The 19,275-nt window shown below is 36.3% G+C and overlaps 1 protein-coding gene across 1 annotated transcript; it reads right to left on the bottom strand.

Moving 5' to 3' along the window:
- Positions 1–975: 975 nt before the first annotated feature.
- LOC100452488 (zinc finger RNA-binding protein-like) lies at positions 976–1,353 on the bottom strand. The gene has a single exon (XM_063727448.1). It carries the CDS (start codon positions 1,351–1,353, stop codon positions 976–978), a length of 378 nt encoding a protein of 125 aa, XP_063583518.1.
- Positions 1,354–19,275: the final 17,922 nt, after the last annotated feature.

The following is a 19,275-nucleotide window of genomic DNA, read 5'->3' as shown; positions in this document are numbered from 1 at the left end:
TTAGTTGTACAATGATAAAGTTCTTTTGAAAATATTGGTTAGCCCACTTATATGTGAAAAATGTCCTTTCTACTTATACACAAGAAAAAAATATTCAGAAAGTTACTTTTGGCCTTGCTATGTCAAAAAGTCAACTGTACAAAGATCTACATGTTAAACCTAAAATTACAATTTTAAAAGTCTATTAAAGACCAAAATGTCATGCATTTTTTACTATCAATTATGCAGAGTCTTTAAAACTGTTGCAAGACCATATAGTATATATTAGCTTTTATACTGCTAATGCACAACTAACAGCAAACTTGATTAGATTAACAGAAATCTGTCTTAATTACACCTTTATATATCACACTAGAGACAAATGCCACAAGATCTGCAGAAACATTCTGTTCTGAGCACTCGAATGGCAGGATAACTTTTTGAGTTGTAATCCTTCACATATAGAAAAACAAAAAAAAATCTGCAGTCTCACGTTACAAAAAAAAGTACTGCTGTAAAATATTAAGAAGGGGTAAAAGATATCATCTATAACACAAACTAACTTACAACTAGTGTCAAAAAGCAAACAAAACCTACAAATAAAAATATCAAAATACACAGAACACCTGAAGCACAAATCCTGCATTAAATACAGTAAAGATTTAATATGACGATGCACTAGTTAATGGAAGACAAAAAAATAGGGTGGGGAAGCTAAGACAACCAGAAAATAAAATCAAAATAATGGGAAAAAATTGGAACCACTGTTTTCCCCCTAGTCGGAGCATATCTTTTTTTTTTGGTGTCTTTCCATTCAAATAATACATAACACTGTACATTTTTTCATGTCATAGAAAAACTTGGTTCTTCCATGAAATCCTTTAAATTCTTGATAAATTTTTCAATGTAGACATTATTATGAATGAAAAACAGCCAACAAATGGGCACCTTTAGTTTTTTTAACACTGAAGATTTACAGACACCTTTTAAAAGTTATCATAATTTTTTTTGTCTTTTTTCGCCCTCAGCTTCAAATCCATCAACTCCATCACTATCCCTTCTTCGTTTCCTATTGTCGTGGATGTTAAAATGTTGGCTCATTTGTGGTAATGGATCCATGCCTGTAACTTTGTATATCTGGCGGAATGCAAGGAGTCTGAATGCAAACTGTGCACTGGATGTGATGTCTTCACACTGCTGGTCAGTCATTGTTGCCAAGGTATCAAAGGGATCCTTTTCACAAAGCTCCAGAAGCCCAGCACTACCTTTAAAAATAATCCCTGAAGAAATGCACTCAAAAACTCTTCTCAGTGCATCCCCAGGGCCCTGAGGGCTAGAAGTACTGCTGATTGCTTTCTCTACTAATAACTCCATAGTTGCAGAAACTTTATCAACTATTTCATCATCTTAAAGTGCCTAGCCATTATGTGCAAGGCATTATAACCAAAATAAAATGAACATGGGCTCTGTCTTCCAAGAAATTGCAGAAATGTGGAGGTTACGAATAAGTAAAGAATGAGGTAGAAAATAGAAAATTTCTTAAGCCAAATGTAAATACACTAACAGCTCAGAGAAAAAATTTTTCAAGGAAATTCATAGAGAGGATAAACAGGTGGCTTCAGTCTTAAGCGTTAGAGAGGATACAGAAATGAATCATCAAAATCCACTCAATTTGCAAACTTGGATTTATGAATTTATGTGTACTAATTAGACTAACTCTTTGAGGCCCAGGAGTTTTTGAAGATAAAGATCCTTATTTAGTAATAAAAAGTGACTTCCACTGTGGAGAGATTCCACTGAGTTAGGTACTATGCTCAGAATAATCTTCTGGAACGCTGTCCTTCTGAGATGGAGAATGAAATGAATTTCTGACATGCGCACGTAAGAGTGTATCAGTTTATCATCATCAAAACTCACCTCTGGTGACATGATAGTACTTGTCTCCAAAACAGCAAGTTGTTTCTCTCCTCTGTGCTTGTGCTCAGGCTGTTCCTTCTGCCAAGAATGTCCTTCCCCTACTTTTTATTTTTTTCCTTCAACATTTATTTTAAGTTCTGGGGTGCATGTACAGGATATACAGGTTTGTTACATGGGTAAACGTGTGCCATGGTGGTTTGCCGCACAGATCACTCCATCACCTAAGTATTAAGCCCAGCGTCCATTACCTATTCTTCCCGATGGTCTCCCCCCGCAACCCCTCCCTCCAACAGGCCCCAGTGTGTGTTGTTCCCCTCCCTGTGTCCATGTGTTCTCATTGTTCAGCTTCCATGCATAAGTAAGAATATGCGTGTTTGGTTTTCTGTTCCTGCATTAGTTTGCTGAGGATAATGACTTCCAGCTCCATCCATGGCCCTGCACAGGACATAACCTCATTCCTTTTTATGGCTGCATAGTATTCCATAGTGTATGTGTACCACCTTTTCTTTATCCAGTCTATCACTGATGGGCATTTGTGCTGATTCCATATCTTTGATATTGTGAATAGGGCTGCAATGAACATACACATGTATGTGTCTTTATAATGAAATAATTTATATTCCTTTGGGTGTATACCCAGTAATGGGATTGCTGGGTCAAATGATATCTCTGCCTCTAGGTCTTTGAGGAATCATCACACTGTTTTCTCCAATGGTTGAACTAATTTATACTTCTACCAACAGTGTAAAAGCATTCCTTTTTCTCTGCAACCTCAGCAGTATCTGTTGTTTCTGGACTTTTCAATAATCACCATTCTGACTGGTGTGAGGTGGCATCTCATTGTGGTTTGGATTTGCATTTCTATAATGATCAGTGAGGTTGAGCTTTTTTTTCATGGGTTTGTTGGCCTCATGAATGTCTTCTTTTAAGAAGTGTCTGTTCATGTCCTTTGCCCACTTTTTAATGGCCTTCCCCTACTTCTTAACTTGGGCAACTCAACTTAGTGGCTGCCTGCCAACACACGTGACTTCATAGAGAGAATTGTGCCCTTCTTTTCAGTGCTCCTGTAACACCCTGGGATGATGTCTGCCCTCAGACTAACCTTATGGTACTAAAGATGGAGTAATCATTGCCTGACTTCTTACTGTATCATAAGCTCCTGACCTTTGCTACCCCTTCTGCGTTGCTTGGCACATATCAGGCACCACAATCTGACACTATCTGTCTTTTACTGGGCAAATGTATATTCTGTGATTAATGGACATATTTGGATTTATTTCTATAGTTTTGTTTTGTTCTATTAAACTGTTTTTCCATTCCTTATTTAAAAAATCTTCCTGAGTTGAAAATCTTCCTGATTAAAAACATTATTTTTACTTCTCATTGTGGCTTGAAGCTGTACATTTTATTTCCACTGTAATCTATTTTGGTGGCTAAACTTAACACTTTAAAAATGTATACTTCACTTTAGAAAGTCAAGTAAATGAACATCTGTACTCTTCCTAAACAGTTCAATGTCCTTAGTATCTTAATGCAATGATGCTTCAGATCTCGTCACTCTAATTTTGCATATCATTGCCTAATATTGCAGTTCATTTTATTATTATTGTATGTTTATTTTAAAATGAAATTTACTTTTGCCAAAGAGCAACAAACTATATATGAATGGGTTTAATTTCTATTTTGTTCCATTCATCTATTGATATATAATATATCCACAATAAAACTTATCAATTTTAAGTATACAAGTTTACAAATGTATGCAATCATTTAATCACTACCACAGACACAGCATAGAATATGTCTTTTACCTGGCACAGTTTCTTTATGCTCATTGCAGTCAATACCAATTCATCATGGTCCCAGGCAATCACTGATCTGCTTCCTACCACTATTGATGAGATTTGTCTTTTCTAGAGCTTCAAAAAAATTAAATAACACATTATGTATTGTTTCATGTCTAACTCCGTTCACATAGTTTAATGTTGTTGAGAGCCATCCATGTTGTGTGTATCAATTTTTTTATTACCAAGAATTCCATGGTATGGAAATACCAATATCACAACTATTTTTATTCATTAATCAATTGATAAACATTTCAGTTATTTCCAGTTTGGGGATATTATGAATAAAGCTGCTATGCATTTATAAACAATTTTTTGAGTGGGCATAAGTATTTCTCTTGGATAATTACCTAGGAGTTGAATTGCTGAGTTTTATGGTAAGTGTATGTTTTTTTAAAAAACATTATCACTATAATTCTAATCAGTTCACATATTAATATTAAATATGCTTTAAAAAACACAAATATTTTCAAAGCTGTGTTATATACTATGATATCAAGAGTGTGGAGGTAAGTCAGGTAAATGTATGCTTATTTTTAGAAGAAACTTCTAAACTGTTTTTAAAAGTTGGTTGTACCATTTTGTGTAACCATCTGCAAAATATGAGAGTTCCAGTTGCTCTACATCCTCATTAATCCTTGGAATTACCAGTCTTTTTGATTTTAGCTGTTCTGTGGCTGTATGGTGGTACATTGCCCTTTTAAAATTAAATTTCCTCAAGACTAGTCATGTGGAGAATCTTTTTGTGTCCTATGGCCATTCATATACATTTTTTTTTTTTTTTGAGACAGAGTATCACTTTGTCACCCAGGCTGGAATGCAGTGGCATGATCTCAGCTCACTGTAACTTCTGCCTCCCAGGTTCAAGCGGTTCTCATGCCTCAGCCTCCCAAGTAGCTGGGATTACAGGCATGAGCCACCACGCCTGGCTAATTTTTTGTATTTTAGTAGAGACGGGGTTTCACCATGTTGGCCAGGCTGGTTTCAAACTCGTCACCTCACGTGATCCCCCTCCTCGGCCTCCCAAAGAGCTGGGATTACAGGCATGAGCCACCACGCCCGACCTCATATACTTTCTTTTATGAAGTGTCTATTCTATTTTTTTGTATATTTAAAAATTTGGTTTTCTTCTTATTCTTGAGTTGTAAGGATTATTTGAGTATTCTTATTATGAATATTTTCTACCTGTCTTTGTAACTTGCCTTCTTGTTTTCTTAATGGTGTCTTTCATGAAGGAGAAGTTTTATATTTTGATGAAGTCAATTTTATCAGTGTTTTATTTTATGGTTCATAGTGATCGGGTCCTGTCTAAGAAATTCTAAGCCAACTTTGCAAAGATTTTCTACAGTTTTTATTCTAGAAGTTTTATAATTTTAAATTCTAAGTGTAAATTTTGGATTTCTATTGAGTTAATTATTGTGCATGGTGTGAGGTAAGGGTTGAGGTTTGTTGTTTTCTATATAGAGATTTAAGGTTTTCAGCATCTTTTGTTAAAAAGACAGTTCTTTCTTCATTTCCCCGTTTCCCAACTGGTCTAAAGTTAAATGACTGTACATATGTGTGCATCTATTTCTGGACTTTCCATTCTGCTCCATTGACCTATTTGCTTATTCTGACATCAACACCACACTCTATTTCTGTAATTGTATAGTTAACTTTTAATCAGGTATATACATCTTGCTACTTTGTCCTACTTTTTCTAAACAGTTTAGGCTCCTCTGGGCCTTTTTAAATGCCATATAAATTTTAGAATCAGCTTGTCAGTTTCTACCAAAACAAAAAACAAACAAAAAAAAACCTGCTAGAATTTTGATTTAATTTTGATTGAGATAGTGATCCAATTTTACCTTTTAAAAGTATAGATAACAATTTTGCCAGCACACTTAAAAAAACTATCCTCCCTGATTTTCACAGCCACGTATATTATACATCAAGGGTACATATACATATGCATTCGTTTTCTAGGCAATCTATTGTTTCATTTACACTTTTATGGTTTTCTTCCACTAATAATACAAGGTTTTAATAATTACAATTTTATAATAATTCTAGCTATCTAGTAAGGGCCATTGCCCCTCCTTGTTCTTTGATTTTTAGAAATGTTTTGAGCATTTGTAGCATTTTTACTTTTCACATTACATTATCAGTTTTTAAAAAACAAATGCCCCCAAAACAAAAAACAAAAACCTGTTTGTATTCTGAGTGGAATCACTTTGAATTCTCAGATGAATTTGGGGAAGAATGAATATCTTTATAGTATTACATCTTCTAACACATTGAACCTGTTTTTTCTCTTAATTTATTTAGATCTTTAAAACCACTTTTGAATAACGTTTTAATTTTCCCCCATAAATATCTTACACGTTTTTTGTTAGCTGTACTATTAGGTACTTTACATTTATGGAAGTTATTGTAAATGACAGTCTTTTTTCTTAAAATTATAGTTTCTGTGTGTTGTATAGAAATGCAAACAATTTATTATTCTGATTTTACCATTAGCTAAACTCTTATAAATTCCTTTTTTTCCCTCTTTTTAAATTTTCCCAGCCACTTCATCAGTCCAACTCCGATAAATTCAAATCATTTTAAAGATTCCTTGGGTTTCTAAGATTATAAATTTGTCATCGAATTAAAGAGGTTTTATTTTGTCCTTTCTAATCCATAGCCTTTTATTTTCTTACTGCATTGGCTAGGACTTCTAATACAATGTTGAAAAGAAAAGATGGTGATAGAAAGTATCTCTGTCTCATGCTGATCTAAAAGGAAAAGCTTTCAGCACTATACTATTAAATATGTTTACTTTACCTATCCTTAGTAATGGACCTACCTAAGTCTATTTGGTCAGGTACAAGGTTTAGCATAGGTTATATAAGCTGTTTTGAATCGCTTATAAATATATATTTGCTTAATAAATTTCTGTAATTGTGGTAAAAATTGGTTTTAGATTTACTTTAATTATGTGTGAGAATGTTTACTTTTATCAGAAGGTTCTCTGCATTAAGTTGATCAAATAATTTTTCTTCTTTAATTTATTAATGTAGCAAATTACACTAATTGATATTTTAATATTAATCCAACTTTACCTTCCTGGGATAAATAGAACTTGGTCATCACATATTAATTGTTATTGCACTATAATCAGTTATACATTATACATTACTGTATTTAGTTATATAATATTTCATTTAGAATTTTTGCATCTATCTCTCCATAAGTAGGATTGACTTGTAATTCTCGCCCTGTCACCCAGGCTGGAGTGCAGTGGTGTGATCATAGCTCACTGTTTTGAAATGTCAAAAGCTGGCTCCCCAAACATTACCAACACAACCTGTTGATGAGACAAAGATGACAGTTTGATGAGACAAATGCTTACAGCAGTAAGAGAATACTAACTCTGCAAAGCTTTAGCAATGTCTCTGAAGAGCGGAGGTAAGGGCAAATTTATTGAATTGGAAGTTTGATTTAAGGGAGGGGGGAGGGATAGCATTAGGAGATATATCTAATGTAAATGACGAGTTAATGGGTGCAGCACACCAACATGGCACATGTATACATATGTAACAAACCTGCACGTTGTGCATAAGTACCCTATAACTTAAAGTATAATAAAAAATATATATATATAGAAAAAAAAAGAAGGCTCTTTCAAAGGTGGTGGAGGCTAGCTAATTAGGATTGGGTAAACATCAAGATGTAACTGTTCAGCATAGGGGAAAATACTGGGAAGGATTAAACAACTGTAGAGTGCAAACTGTTTGTTGATGTTTACCATCGAAGATTTATTGGGTCTTTTAGGAATTTTCTGTAATGAAGAATCAGAAAACTATGTGTCTGAGCAAGATACTCCTAGAAGGCAAAAGTCATGCTAATGAAGACAAAAGGATACCACCAAGTCATGATAACATAGCCCATGAGGTGTGGTTTTGGTTCATAGTGTCCAGGCTGAATGTAAGATAGACAGTGTCTATTCTTTGGAGCTAGCTGTCAAGATTGTGCAAAATTGATAAAATGAGCTGTGAAGTGCTCCTTAATTTTCTATAGTATGACATATTTTGTGTAAAGTTAGAATTATGTATTATTTCAGTATTCGTGAATACTTCCCTTTTAAAATTGTCTAGGACTGGTGTTTTCTTTGTGGGAAGATTAGTTAGCTTTGATTTAATTTTCATGTTTTCTGTTCTTTAATCTTTCTTAAAAAAAGATATTATTATTATTATTATTTGAGATGGAGTCTCGCTCTGTTACCCAGGCTGGAGTGCAGTGGTGCAATTTTGGCTCACTGCAACCTCCACCTCCCAGGATAGATCTTATTTTTTAGAGTGGTTTTAGATTCACAGCAAAATTAGGGGAAAAGTCAGAAATTTCCCATATATCCTCTGGACCCAATACCGTCCACATCCTGGACTCAACAACACACACCAGAGTAATACATTTTTTACAATTGACGAATCTACATTGACGCATCATTATCACCCAAAGTCCGTAGTTTACAGCTTGGGCAAATGCATAATGACATGTATCCAGCGCAATGGTTTCACTGCCCTAAAAATCCCCTGTGCTCTCTTATTCTGATAATCTGGTAATTACTTTGCGGTGGTAATCACTGATCTTTTTTTTTTTTTTCTTTTTCTTCTTTTGTGACAGAGTCTCACTCTGCAGCTCCTGCTGGATTGCACTGGTGCAATCTCAGCTCACTGCAGCCTCTGCTTCCTGGGTTCAAGCAATTCTCCTGCCTCAGCCTCCAGAGTAGCTGGGACTACAGGCATGCACCACCACACCCGGCTAATTTTTGTAATTTTAGTAGAGACAGGGTTTTGCCATGTTGGTTAGGCTGGTCTCGAACTTCTGACCTCAAGTGATCTGCCTGCCTCAGCCTCCCAAAGTGCTGGGATTACAGCCATGAGCCACCGTGCCTGGCCATCACTGATTTTTTTTACTGTCTCCATAGTTTTGCCTTCTCCAGGATGTCATATAGTTGGAATTATTTAGCCTTCTCAGATTGGCTTCTTTCACTTAGTAATATACATTTAAGGTTTCTTCATGTCTTTTCACGGCTTGATAGCACGTTTCTTTTTAGTGCTGAAAAATATTCCATTGTCTCGATTCATCACAGAATTTCTATCTCTTCACCTACTGTAGGACATCTTGGTTGTGTTCAAGTTTTGGCGATTTTATAATTGCCAAATGATCCCTTTAAAGCTGCTCTAAACATCTATGTGCAGGTTTTTGTATGGACATCAGTTTTCATCTTATTTGGGTAAATAGCAAAGAACACAATTGCTGGATCATATGGTAAGTGTATGTTTAGTTTTATAAGAAACTGCCAAACTGTCTTCTAATGTAGGTGTACCATTTTACATTTTCACCAGCAATAAATGAGAGCTCCTGTTAATTCACATCCTCGCCAGCATTTGATGTTGTCAGTGCTTTGAATTTTGGCCATTATAATAGATATGTAATGATATTAATATCTTAATATTGTTTCAATTTGTATTTATCTAATGACATGATGTTAAGCATCTTTTCATATGCTTATTTACCATTTACATATCATCTTTGGTGAGGTGTCTGTTCAGATTTTTGTTATTAATTTTTATTTTTTGAGACGGAGTTTTGCTCTTGTCTCCCAGGATAGAGTGCAATGGCGTGATCTTGGCTCACTGCAACCTCTGCCTCCCAGGGTCAAGCTATTCTCCTGCATCAGCCTGCCAAGTAGCTGGGATTGCAGATGTCTGCCAGCTAAAAAATTTTTGTATTTTTTAGTAGAGACGAGGTTTCGCGATATTGGCCAGGCTGGTCTCGAACTCCTGACCTCAGGTGATCCACTTGTCTCGGCCTCCCAGAGTGCTGGGATTACAAGCGTGAGCCACCGAGCCTGGCCAAAATTTTTTTTTATTGTTGAATTTTAAGAGTTCTTCGTATGTTTGGATAACAATTCTTTATCGGATATATCTTTTCCATATACTCTCTCCTAGTCTGTTGCTTGTCTCAATCTCTTGACAGTGTGTTTTGCAGAGAAGTTTTTAATTTTAATGAAGTCTAGTTTATCAGTTATTTCTTTCACAGATTGCATCTTTGGTGTCGTATTTGAAATATTATCACCATACTTCAGGTCATCTAGATTTTCTCCTATGCTATCTTTTAAGGAGTTTTATCATTTTGTGTTTTACATTTAGGTCTATGATCTATTTGGTGTTGATTTTTATGAAGAGTGTAAAATGTATGTCTAGGTTTTTTTTTTTCATGTAGATGTTCAATTGTTTCAGCACTATTCATCCTATTTCCTTTTAAGCTTAGCTGTGTATTTAAAAGGATCCTTATTTGATTTTTCCCGTCATTTCCAGCTATTTTAAAGGGGAAGTTTTTCAGTATATCTATCTCATCATGGTGCTAGAAAAGAAAGTCCCCTAAAAATGTTTGTTGAAATGAATGCAGCACATGACTAGAAAAAATACTGGAAATTGAATCTGTTAGGAAAAAATAAAAGAGGAATTAGCAAATTCAGCAGTTTGCTCGTTTTATATATAATTTGATTTCCAAGATTTCATCAGTATGCTTTCTGTTTTACATGAAACCACAGACATGCCATAGTGTTACTCAACCTTAGCCATGGGCATGATTTTCTTGGGTTAGGTCCAGGCCCAACATCTGTGGTGAGTTCAGATCCTATTTGTGGCTGGACCATGGCCGGTTGTAAGGGTGGTATGGGATCAGGAAGTGGTGGCAATCTGGCCCACAGAAAGATACCAGAAAGTAAAAAGACCTGCCATGTTGTTCTAAAGAGAGAATTATCACTGTTAAAAATTAATTTTCAAAAAAAGGATAAATGATAATGGATAAAAGGATCATCGCTCTTATACGGATGAAAAATGAACTTAAATATTTAACTCATACAGTTATAACTATGGACATGTTCTAAGTGGTTAAAAGGAGAAGTCACAAAAGCACACTTTTATATTAAGTAAAGGAATGCTGAAATGAATGTACATGAGGAGGCAACACTAATTTTTTCCTAGTTGGAGAGAGAAGCCAATTAAACCTCTACTAGACAGGACAAAATTGCAAGTCTATAGACAAGAATTTATTTGTCAGTTACTCATCCTTTTCAGATTTATGAAGTAGTTTCTGCAGAATTACACTAAGATAACCTAGAACAGTGTGCTGTAGACAACATGTAGTTTTCTGTTGAAACACATATTTTTTCTTATACTACTAATTAAAGACAAATCCATTGTTTTAGGAAAATTTGTCAATCCATGAAATTAGGGTAATTTATTAAAAAGTAAGCTCCTTCTAGCCCTGTGAATCTAGTTTTCTGAGGTATGACTGACCCACAAACCTGGATTACCTCTGCATTACGGTTATCCGCAAAGCTTTCAGAAGACAGACGCCTGAGGTGTAATTCCCAAAGAGTCTAATCTAAATGCTTTGGCTGTGGCCTGGGAATCTCTATTATTAAAAGCCTCTCTGGAGATTTGCGGTATAGTCAATATTGAGAATTATTGCCCTAAACAGATCCACACCTGCCTAACTCTTTTCTGATTATACCTGGCTTGTATTTGAAGCTAAAAAGAGTGTTAGCAATGGAGTGTGGTAATCAGATAAATCAATCCTTGCTAAAAGGATAAAATAATCATTTTGCCTTAAGGAAAGGCAGAGGGAACCTATTCTTTTAGATGATCTTTATGGAATAATTCTAATTATTGGAATTTTCAAGTATCTGACTGCCTGAACAAACCCAAACAAAACTACTCATCATTATTTTTTGTAGCATTATTGAATGTTTTTTTTAAGCCAAGCTTCTTGCATCTCATCTACAACTTCTATAATCCATTGATTATCAAAATCTATGCCCTATTTGGCCTCCTAAATTTCCTGTCTGTCATGATTATAACTCAACTCTTTGCATCAAGCCTAGAAGTTTATTCCTGATCTTCCAGCCAACATCTTTGTGACTAATCAAACTCAACCTCCCTGTGTTTCCGTTTTTTCATCAAATAATTTAAATTATTTTCGCCTTCTCACTCTCACAGTATTATTTGGTAAGATTTATCAATTGTGACAAGACATAAAACTGGTAATAAGACACCTAACCTTTTCAGAAACTCTCTAATTTACTTTCATGCCTCCAGGCAATAACATTTTTATAGGACATTGACTATGCATCCACAAATATTTTAGGAATTGGTTTACAAAGGTAACTAGGATATAATTTTTCATGCCAAATTGTTCACAGATGGAGCAATAGCCAGGGAAACAATGGCAACCCAACGTGGTACTGCCAGCCTAGGGTTGTGCTCCCCACATGATCGAGCTAAGGGGACTGAGTTTCCTTGGGAGCATCACTGAAGTCTTCTCAGGGAAGCCTGTTCTCAGATGCTTAGGGTTCTGAGCTGATCACACTGGTCACACACACTCGAGTGATTTGAAGACATATTTGAGCACTGAAGCTGAGCAGCAGTGAGTATAATTTTCTTTTCTCTACTAACTGTATATGGTGAGAATTTTTCTTCAACCACTGTGTTTCCTTCATCAAAACAACATTTTGATTCCAAGCTATTATATAATCTTTTAATCTTCAATGCTTTAAACAAACTAGAAATATCTTTCTTGGCAGGGATAATGGCTTGTTAAAGCAGAGGGACAGGGCAAGTGATCAAACAGTATCTCTCCCCTTTAAATCCATCCTGTCTCAGAATGTTGTCTCTTATTTTTAAACCCACTCTGGAGTGGAGTTTAATCAAGTCAGTTGTGATTCCACAAAATAAAAGATGATTGGATTACGTATGTCAGACTAAATAGTAATAAAACTTGTTTAGATGGGACTTTTGTTTAAAAACTTTAGCCATTTTATAAACAATTTTTAATTCTCTTTAAAATTTAATTTAATTCTCCATAGAGTGTCTGTGTTGGCATGGAGTTGGTTTCAGAAAACGTGTCTTTTATATACTAATTTGAGATTAGGGGGTCCATGCAGTGTCATGTGACCAGAAGACTCAGATATAACTAAATACTACCTCTTAAGTAACAAAGATTGAATCACAGCTGAGGACCAAGGATAGGAAAAGACAAAATACCATTTAATTTAATCTCATCTAGGGTCCAAAACCATAATCCATACAGCCCTGGTAACCTAGACTTGAGAAAGTGGTTTGGCTAGTGTGCTAAACAACCTCTTTATTGTTCGTAAACCCGAAAACCAGTCCAACACCCCAAATTATATTTGTCTTCCATGCTGACAAACAGAGGCCACTGTCCTTCAGGAGAAATCTTAGCCAGCTAACTCACTACTGGGGCGGCATAGGGTGATGGCTTAGGGTATTCTAACAGGCGTTTTCACTGATGTCATCCTACAGAGCAGTATAGAAAGGACTAATGTTTCTAAAAGTAAGCCATGAAAGGTGAAACATTTTTATTTATAGTTGCATGTATATTTTAATATATTTGGAAATATATGGGCAGATTATCAGACTTGTGATTCACAAATGAGCCTGACCACATTTCAATGAAAGAAGTGAATCAATTAAAAAATATTAAGCAAATATTAATGCAACTGGGAGGTGGTGTGGAAGCTCCAAAGCCATCATTGAGGGTTCAGGTTGTGATGTGACACTGTCTGGTTTCAAATTCTAGCTTCAGTGTTTACTAAGTGTATTACTTTGAATAAGCCAGTTAGGTTTTCAAATCCTCAGTCTCCTCAGCTGTAAAATGGAGAAAATACCACCTACTTCGTAAGTTGTTATGAGGATTAAATGAACATATAAAGTACTTTGCACTGTTCCTGTCAAATAGTAAAGGCTTAGTATACATAAGACAGTGCCATCATGATCATTAATATAATTACTTTCAAAAATACATCTTTACTGAGCTAATAAAGGCTAAACTTTGTCTTAGAGACCAAAGAAATAAGTAAGACATGATCCCTATTTTCAAGATGCTCAAAGTCTTGAGATAAATAAAAAGATGTATATAAACCATTGGAAATTACTATGTGAATAATAGTACCAGTGTCTGCTGGTAAATGCTTAACAACCAGCAATCTGGGGGCAGGGGGAATACATATATACATATGTACAATTATTATAAATTTTACTAATAATGTTTTCATTGTTTTTTTGCTGAACTCTTGTATCCATCATCAACTTCTGATTACAACTGACAAAAGAAGGTAGCTTTGCTAGGAATGGTTATTGATATCTTCATGTACATTAATGAATAAGATGAAAGTGAAAAAACAATGACATATGTTAGAACCTCACTCATTCACCAGTTCTGTGGGTGGCTTTGTTGCTGAATAATAGAGGAATATTTCCTAATTGTTGGTACTATTCATGATGTAAAAGCTATGATCCACTTTTAAGTTTAATCTGCATAGTTAACGTATCTCCATTGCTTTCTTAGGTATAGACGAAGTATTGTCAAATTACAACCTAAACTACCCCATCATCCCAATCCACCTTGATTGTATAAAAAAGTTTTATTAGAACACAAGCATACCCATTTGTTTTTATGTTGTCTCTGTTTTTAGTTGTAGCTGCTTCCAAGCTACAACTACACAGTTGAGTAGTTGTAATAGAGATTGCCTATAAAGTCTAAAATATTTATTACCTGGATCTTTATAATAAAAGTTTACTAATCCTTGGTATAGACAATCAACAAAATGATAAATCACACTCCGTTCTGTAGTGCCTGCCAATTTACATGTTGTAAATACTCCAAGGCCAATTTCAAGCTACCTACATGACATCACCGAACACGGAGTTGGGAAGAGATGCACAGTAGTTCATGATTATATATTTTCACCATATAGTTATAATCAGCATAAATAATCACAGGGACATAGATAATAGTAAAATATAGTAAAATAATCACAAAGTAATGAGTTTTTAAATATAATTAATTTTAAGCTTATACAATTTGCTTTTGTAGAGTAGTTAGGTTTAACAACTGGCTTGCAAAATTCCTGATCTTTTATAATCGGCTCTCAGGATCTGATATATGGTGGCTCCAGCACACCATTGTAAATAGCACCCTTGTGCATGGGGAACTACTGGTGCAGAGGGGAGGGTTGCCTACTTTGTGGGTTTGTGTTACATTTGTCTGGCTAGTCATTAGAAAAGACTTCAAAGGGGGAACATGGAGGAAGGTAAGAAGGAAAGAATGGAGAATCCTTAAAGAATGAGCAGGAGTTAGACTGAATAAATGTTCATTTCTATGAACATTTATTAAGAACCTATAGGCATTGGCTCAGAGCTAGAGATACAAAGATGAGTAAGACACAAGCTTTGTTCTTAGAGTTCACAACGAATGGAAGAGGTATTCATTCGTTCATTCACTGATTTGATTAATCAATTAATAATTTATTGCTCCCCTACTTTGAGCTTCATGCCATGGATTTAATAGTAAAAAAGATATCACACAAAAATACTTATGATGCAAAGTATTAAATGCTACAATAGAAATACGTTTTCAAAATGTTATAAGAACATAGAGAAGGAAGGGATTAATTGTCTGGAAGGATGAAGAGCTTTTGTACAACCCTTTAGGTTACATTCCATATTTGCCTATCACTTTCTCCTTCCAAACTAATTGTCTCGTTGTCTTTGAAAAGGCTATGGGCTTCCCATCTTTCTTGCCTTTTACTCTTCTGTGATCTGGCTGCTCTTAACCCATCTGCCTTCCAAATTTGAACCACTCCTTAAGACTCAGTTAAAATCTGACCTTTTTTTTTTTTTTTTTTCTGAGATGGAGTCTCGCTCTGTGGCCCAGGAGTGCAGTGGTGAGATCTCAGCTCACTGCAAGCTCCTCCTCCCAGGTTCAAACCATTCTCCTGCCTCATCCTCCCTAGTAGCTGGGACTACAGGTGCCCGCCACCACGCCCGGCTAATTTTTTTGTATTTTTAGTAGAGATGGGGTTTCACCATCTTAGCCAGGATGGCCTCGATCTCCTGACCTTGTGATCCGCCCGTCTCGGCCTCCCAAAGTGCTGGGATTACAGGCGTGAGCCACTGTGCCTGGCCAAAATCTGACCTTCTTCCTGAAGCTTTCACTGACCTTCCCCAGGCCACAGATCTATGTGCCCCCTCTGAGCTCCAGCAGCATTTGCTGACAATAAAGTTCTCTTAAGTATTTTTTTAATCGTCAACTGTGTATATCAGTGTAAGATGGGGTGAGCATACCATAAACACCACTGACATCTGAGTCAATAGATATCAGAATTCCAGGGCCCTGTTACATATGAGTGACTGAAAAAAAATATTTGTAAATTTTTGCAATGTTATGAACTCTCTCCATGTTAGTGAATGTAAGCATTTGGCAGAATATGAACGAAAAACGTGAGGATTTACCAAAGAGTCTGAGGCCAGGAGAAAGCTGTATGGTATGGTAGGAATAAGATGGGTTTTAGCTACAAGGGGACCTGTGTTTAAATTCCTGTCCTTTCATTTCTTAGCTGTATGTCCTAGGATGAGTTATTTAACTTTTTGGAGGCTTTTTTCCTTTACCTGGAAGTGAGAGGTAATACAACTACCTCACATGACTATTATGAGGATTACTAGAAACACGAGGAAATTGATTGACTGATGCTCATTTTTCTGTCCTTTGTGTCTGGCACTAAGTTAGTTTGTAATATGTATCTGTTAAAAGAATGATTGAGTTAGCTCTCAGATATGACTATGAAATAAGTTAGAAACATCATTACACTGGGCACATGGCTCATGCCTGTAATCCCAGCACTATGAGAGGCCAAAGTGGGAGGATCACCTGAGGCCAGGAGTTCGAGACCAGCCTGGCCAACATGGTGAAACCTCACATCTACTAAAAATGCAAAAATTAGCCGGGCATGGTGGCATGTACCTGTAATCCCAGCTACATGGGAGGCTGAGGCAGGAGAATTGCTTGAATCTGGGAGGCAGAGGTTGCAGTGAGCTGAGATTGCGCTATTGCACTCCAGCTTGGGCAACAGAGGAATACTCCATCTCAAAAAAAAAAAAAAGAAAAGAAAAGAAAAGAAACGTCATTACTTCTCCTTGCAATGGAGTAGACACATGGACATTTCCTCCATTCATGTGACCAAAATAACAACTTATATTTGTAACCGATGAAGGAAATAAAACTAATGTTAAAAGAAGAAGTGAAATCTAGGACTCAGTGGATTTGTTAACATGATCTGGTTCCTTCCTACGGTCACTCATTTTAGATATGACTGTACCATTTCCTAAAGTCTCAGAGTACTGTAATTTTCCATCTGCTGGGGATTCTGTCCTTTCCAAGTTGTCTGTGCTTGCAGAATTCGCAAGTTGTAAGCCAGTCTGAATTCCCTGTGGTGAGGAATGGAGAGAAAGGTGTATTTTTTAGGTACACAGTACTCTCTTCTATGCAGGTGGTTTCTGGAATTTTTATGTGCATCGGAAACACAGGGGGACGAAAGCAGTCATTATAAAGATTAAGACCTGTTATACATTCCACCTTAGTATCTTTGCATCAGTGACAACTTTAAAGAGCTGACATCTATTTACTGATTCAGAGCTAGGATTAGGTCACTAGATCATATGTGGTAGGCAGAATAATGGTCCCCCAAAAGCGTCCACATCCTAATCCACAGAACCTATGAATAGGTTACCTTTCATGGCAGTTGTGATTAAGTTAAGGATCTTAACATAGGGAGAGTATCCTAGATTATACAGGTGGGCCTAGTATAATCCCAAAGATCTTCAAAAGGTGGGAGAAGCAAGACAGTCAGAAGAGAAGTCAGGATGGAAGCAGAAGCTGGAGTGATGTTATTACTGTCTTTGAAGCTGGAGGAAGGGGCAACAAGGCAACAGATGTAGGTAGCCTCCAGAAACTGGAAAGGGAAGTAAACAGATTACTTCATAGAGCCTGCAGAAAGAGTACAGTCCTGCCTGTACATTGGCTTTAGGCCGGTGAGACTCATTTTAGATTTCTAACATCCAGAACTGTATGATAATAAATTTGTGTTGCTTTTAAGCCACTAAATTTGTGATGATTTGTTATACAGCCACTGGAAACTAATACACCATACCTTCCTCCTAGCCAGTAAATTACAATGACTCATTGTTGCCCGGCCTAACAAGGCCCACCCCTCTGCTTCAATGTTCAGGGCCTTCATCATCTGAACCTCTGCTGAGGCTGAGCACTGTCTAAGGCTGAGCACTTTTCATTTCTTCTAGACACATTGGTGCTGTTACTGTTCCTCTAAAACTCCCAGAACATAGCACAAACATATACATACACTCTCTATTCCAGAATAACTGGTTTCCTCCTCTTCACACGTCCAAATTCTTCCAGTTCTTCCGGCCTCATATCTGTTCCAAAAGCCTTCTCCATTTCATCCTAATTGATTTCTCTTATTACTGAACATTTATGACCCCTTCTATGGAGTTTGATATTTGATAACAGAGTGTATGTGAGAGGGATAGGACGCATGTCTTATTTTTCCCCTTATTTTTCTTTCTTTGCTAAGAGCTAGATACATAATCAAACTCAAAAACCACTTGTTGTCTCAATCATTCTTCTGAATGTGGTGAGATGCCAAGCTTTGGTCATGGGTTCCTTTGCTGAGCCCCAGATCCTATTAAAACTTCAGGTACCATCAGATCACAAAGTTAAATACTGTAGTTTTTAAAGAATTTTGATTTTATTAAACACTTCTGAATGGCTGCCTGCTCTACAAGTTTCTGGCTGGTGATAGACCCCATACCCAACATGGCCATGAAATTGCTTGATTGCATGGGAAGTCCAGAATTATGCGCCAATTCTGAACAGTCTGCATCAAAAATATTTGTTCTGTTTTCTGTCTAAATTGATTACATCACCCTTCCTAACTTCTTAAAATTCACTAAATTCACTAATCTTAGTCTGGTTTAGCATTGACTTGCAAAATAGCACTAACTGGCTTTGTCTTTGTAAGTAGCACTTTCATTATTTGTAATGATATTGTCTATATCCTTGCCTATCTAATTCTCTCTCTTGTTCTCTCTTGCTCACTCATGAAAGTAAAGTGTCATGTTTTGTGTCCTTTGGTTATATGTCACCAGTACTTTCTTCGAACTACCACATATGCAGGTGTGAGGCGTGAACCTAATATTTTACTACTGATAGATGAATCTTCATATAAGTGCTATTTTTCAACAAAGCAAAACAGAACATAGTGGAGGCAACAACAACACCGTCTCCCTGCTGACTACCCCCGAATTATTACAGGAACCACTTTCCCCATGTGACTTACTGAGCCTTTTTGCTCAACTTCAGCTATTGCCATTGGGATCCTGCTGCCTCTTAAAAGGGAAGTGACTACTCTTTATGATGGACACGATTCTCCTGCTCTAGCCTGATTAGATTCCCCATCCAGCATGTATTCTTATATACATAAGAAACCAGATTTTTCCTCATAAATACTTAAATAAATAAATAAAACTGTAGTGAAGATTCCACTTTGTGCTGAGACTCAAATGGCTTTTGCTGATTTCTGCATTAAAGCCCCAAGAGAATGCAAGCTGACCTAGAACCAAAGTCT

This window comes from Pongo abelii, chromosome 8 (assembly GCF_028885655.2).
Source record: "Pongo abelii isolate AG06213 chromosome 8, NHGRI_mPonAbe1-v2.0_pri, whole genome shotgun sequence".
NCBI lineage: Eukaryota > Metazoa > Chordata > Mammalia > Primates > Hominidae > Pongo > Pongo abelii.
The sequence above is the reverse complement of the archived record's forward strand: the minus strand, read 5'-3'. Positions and strand labels throughout refer to the sequence as shown.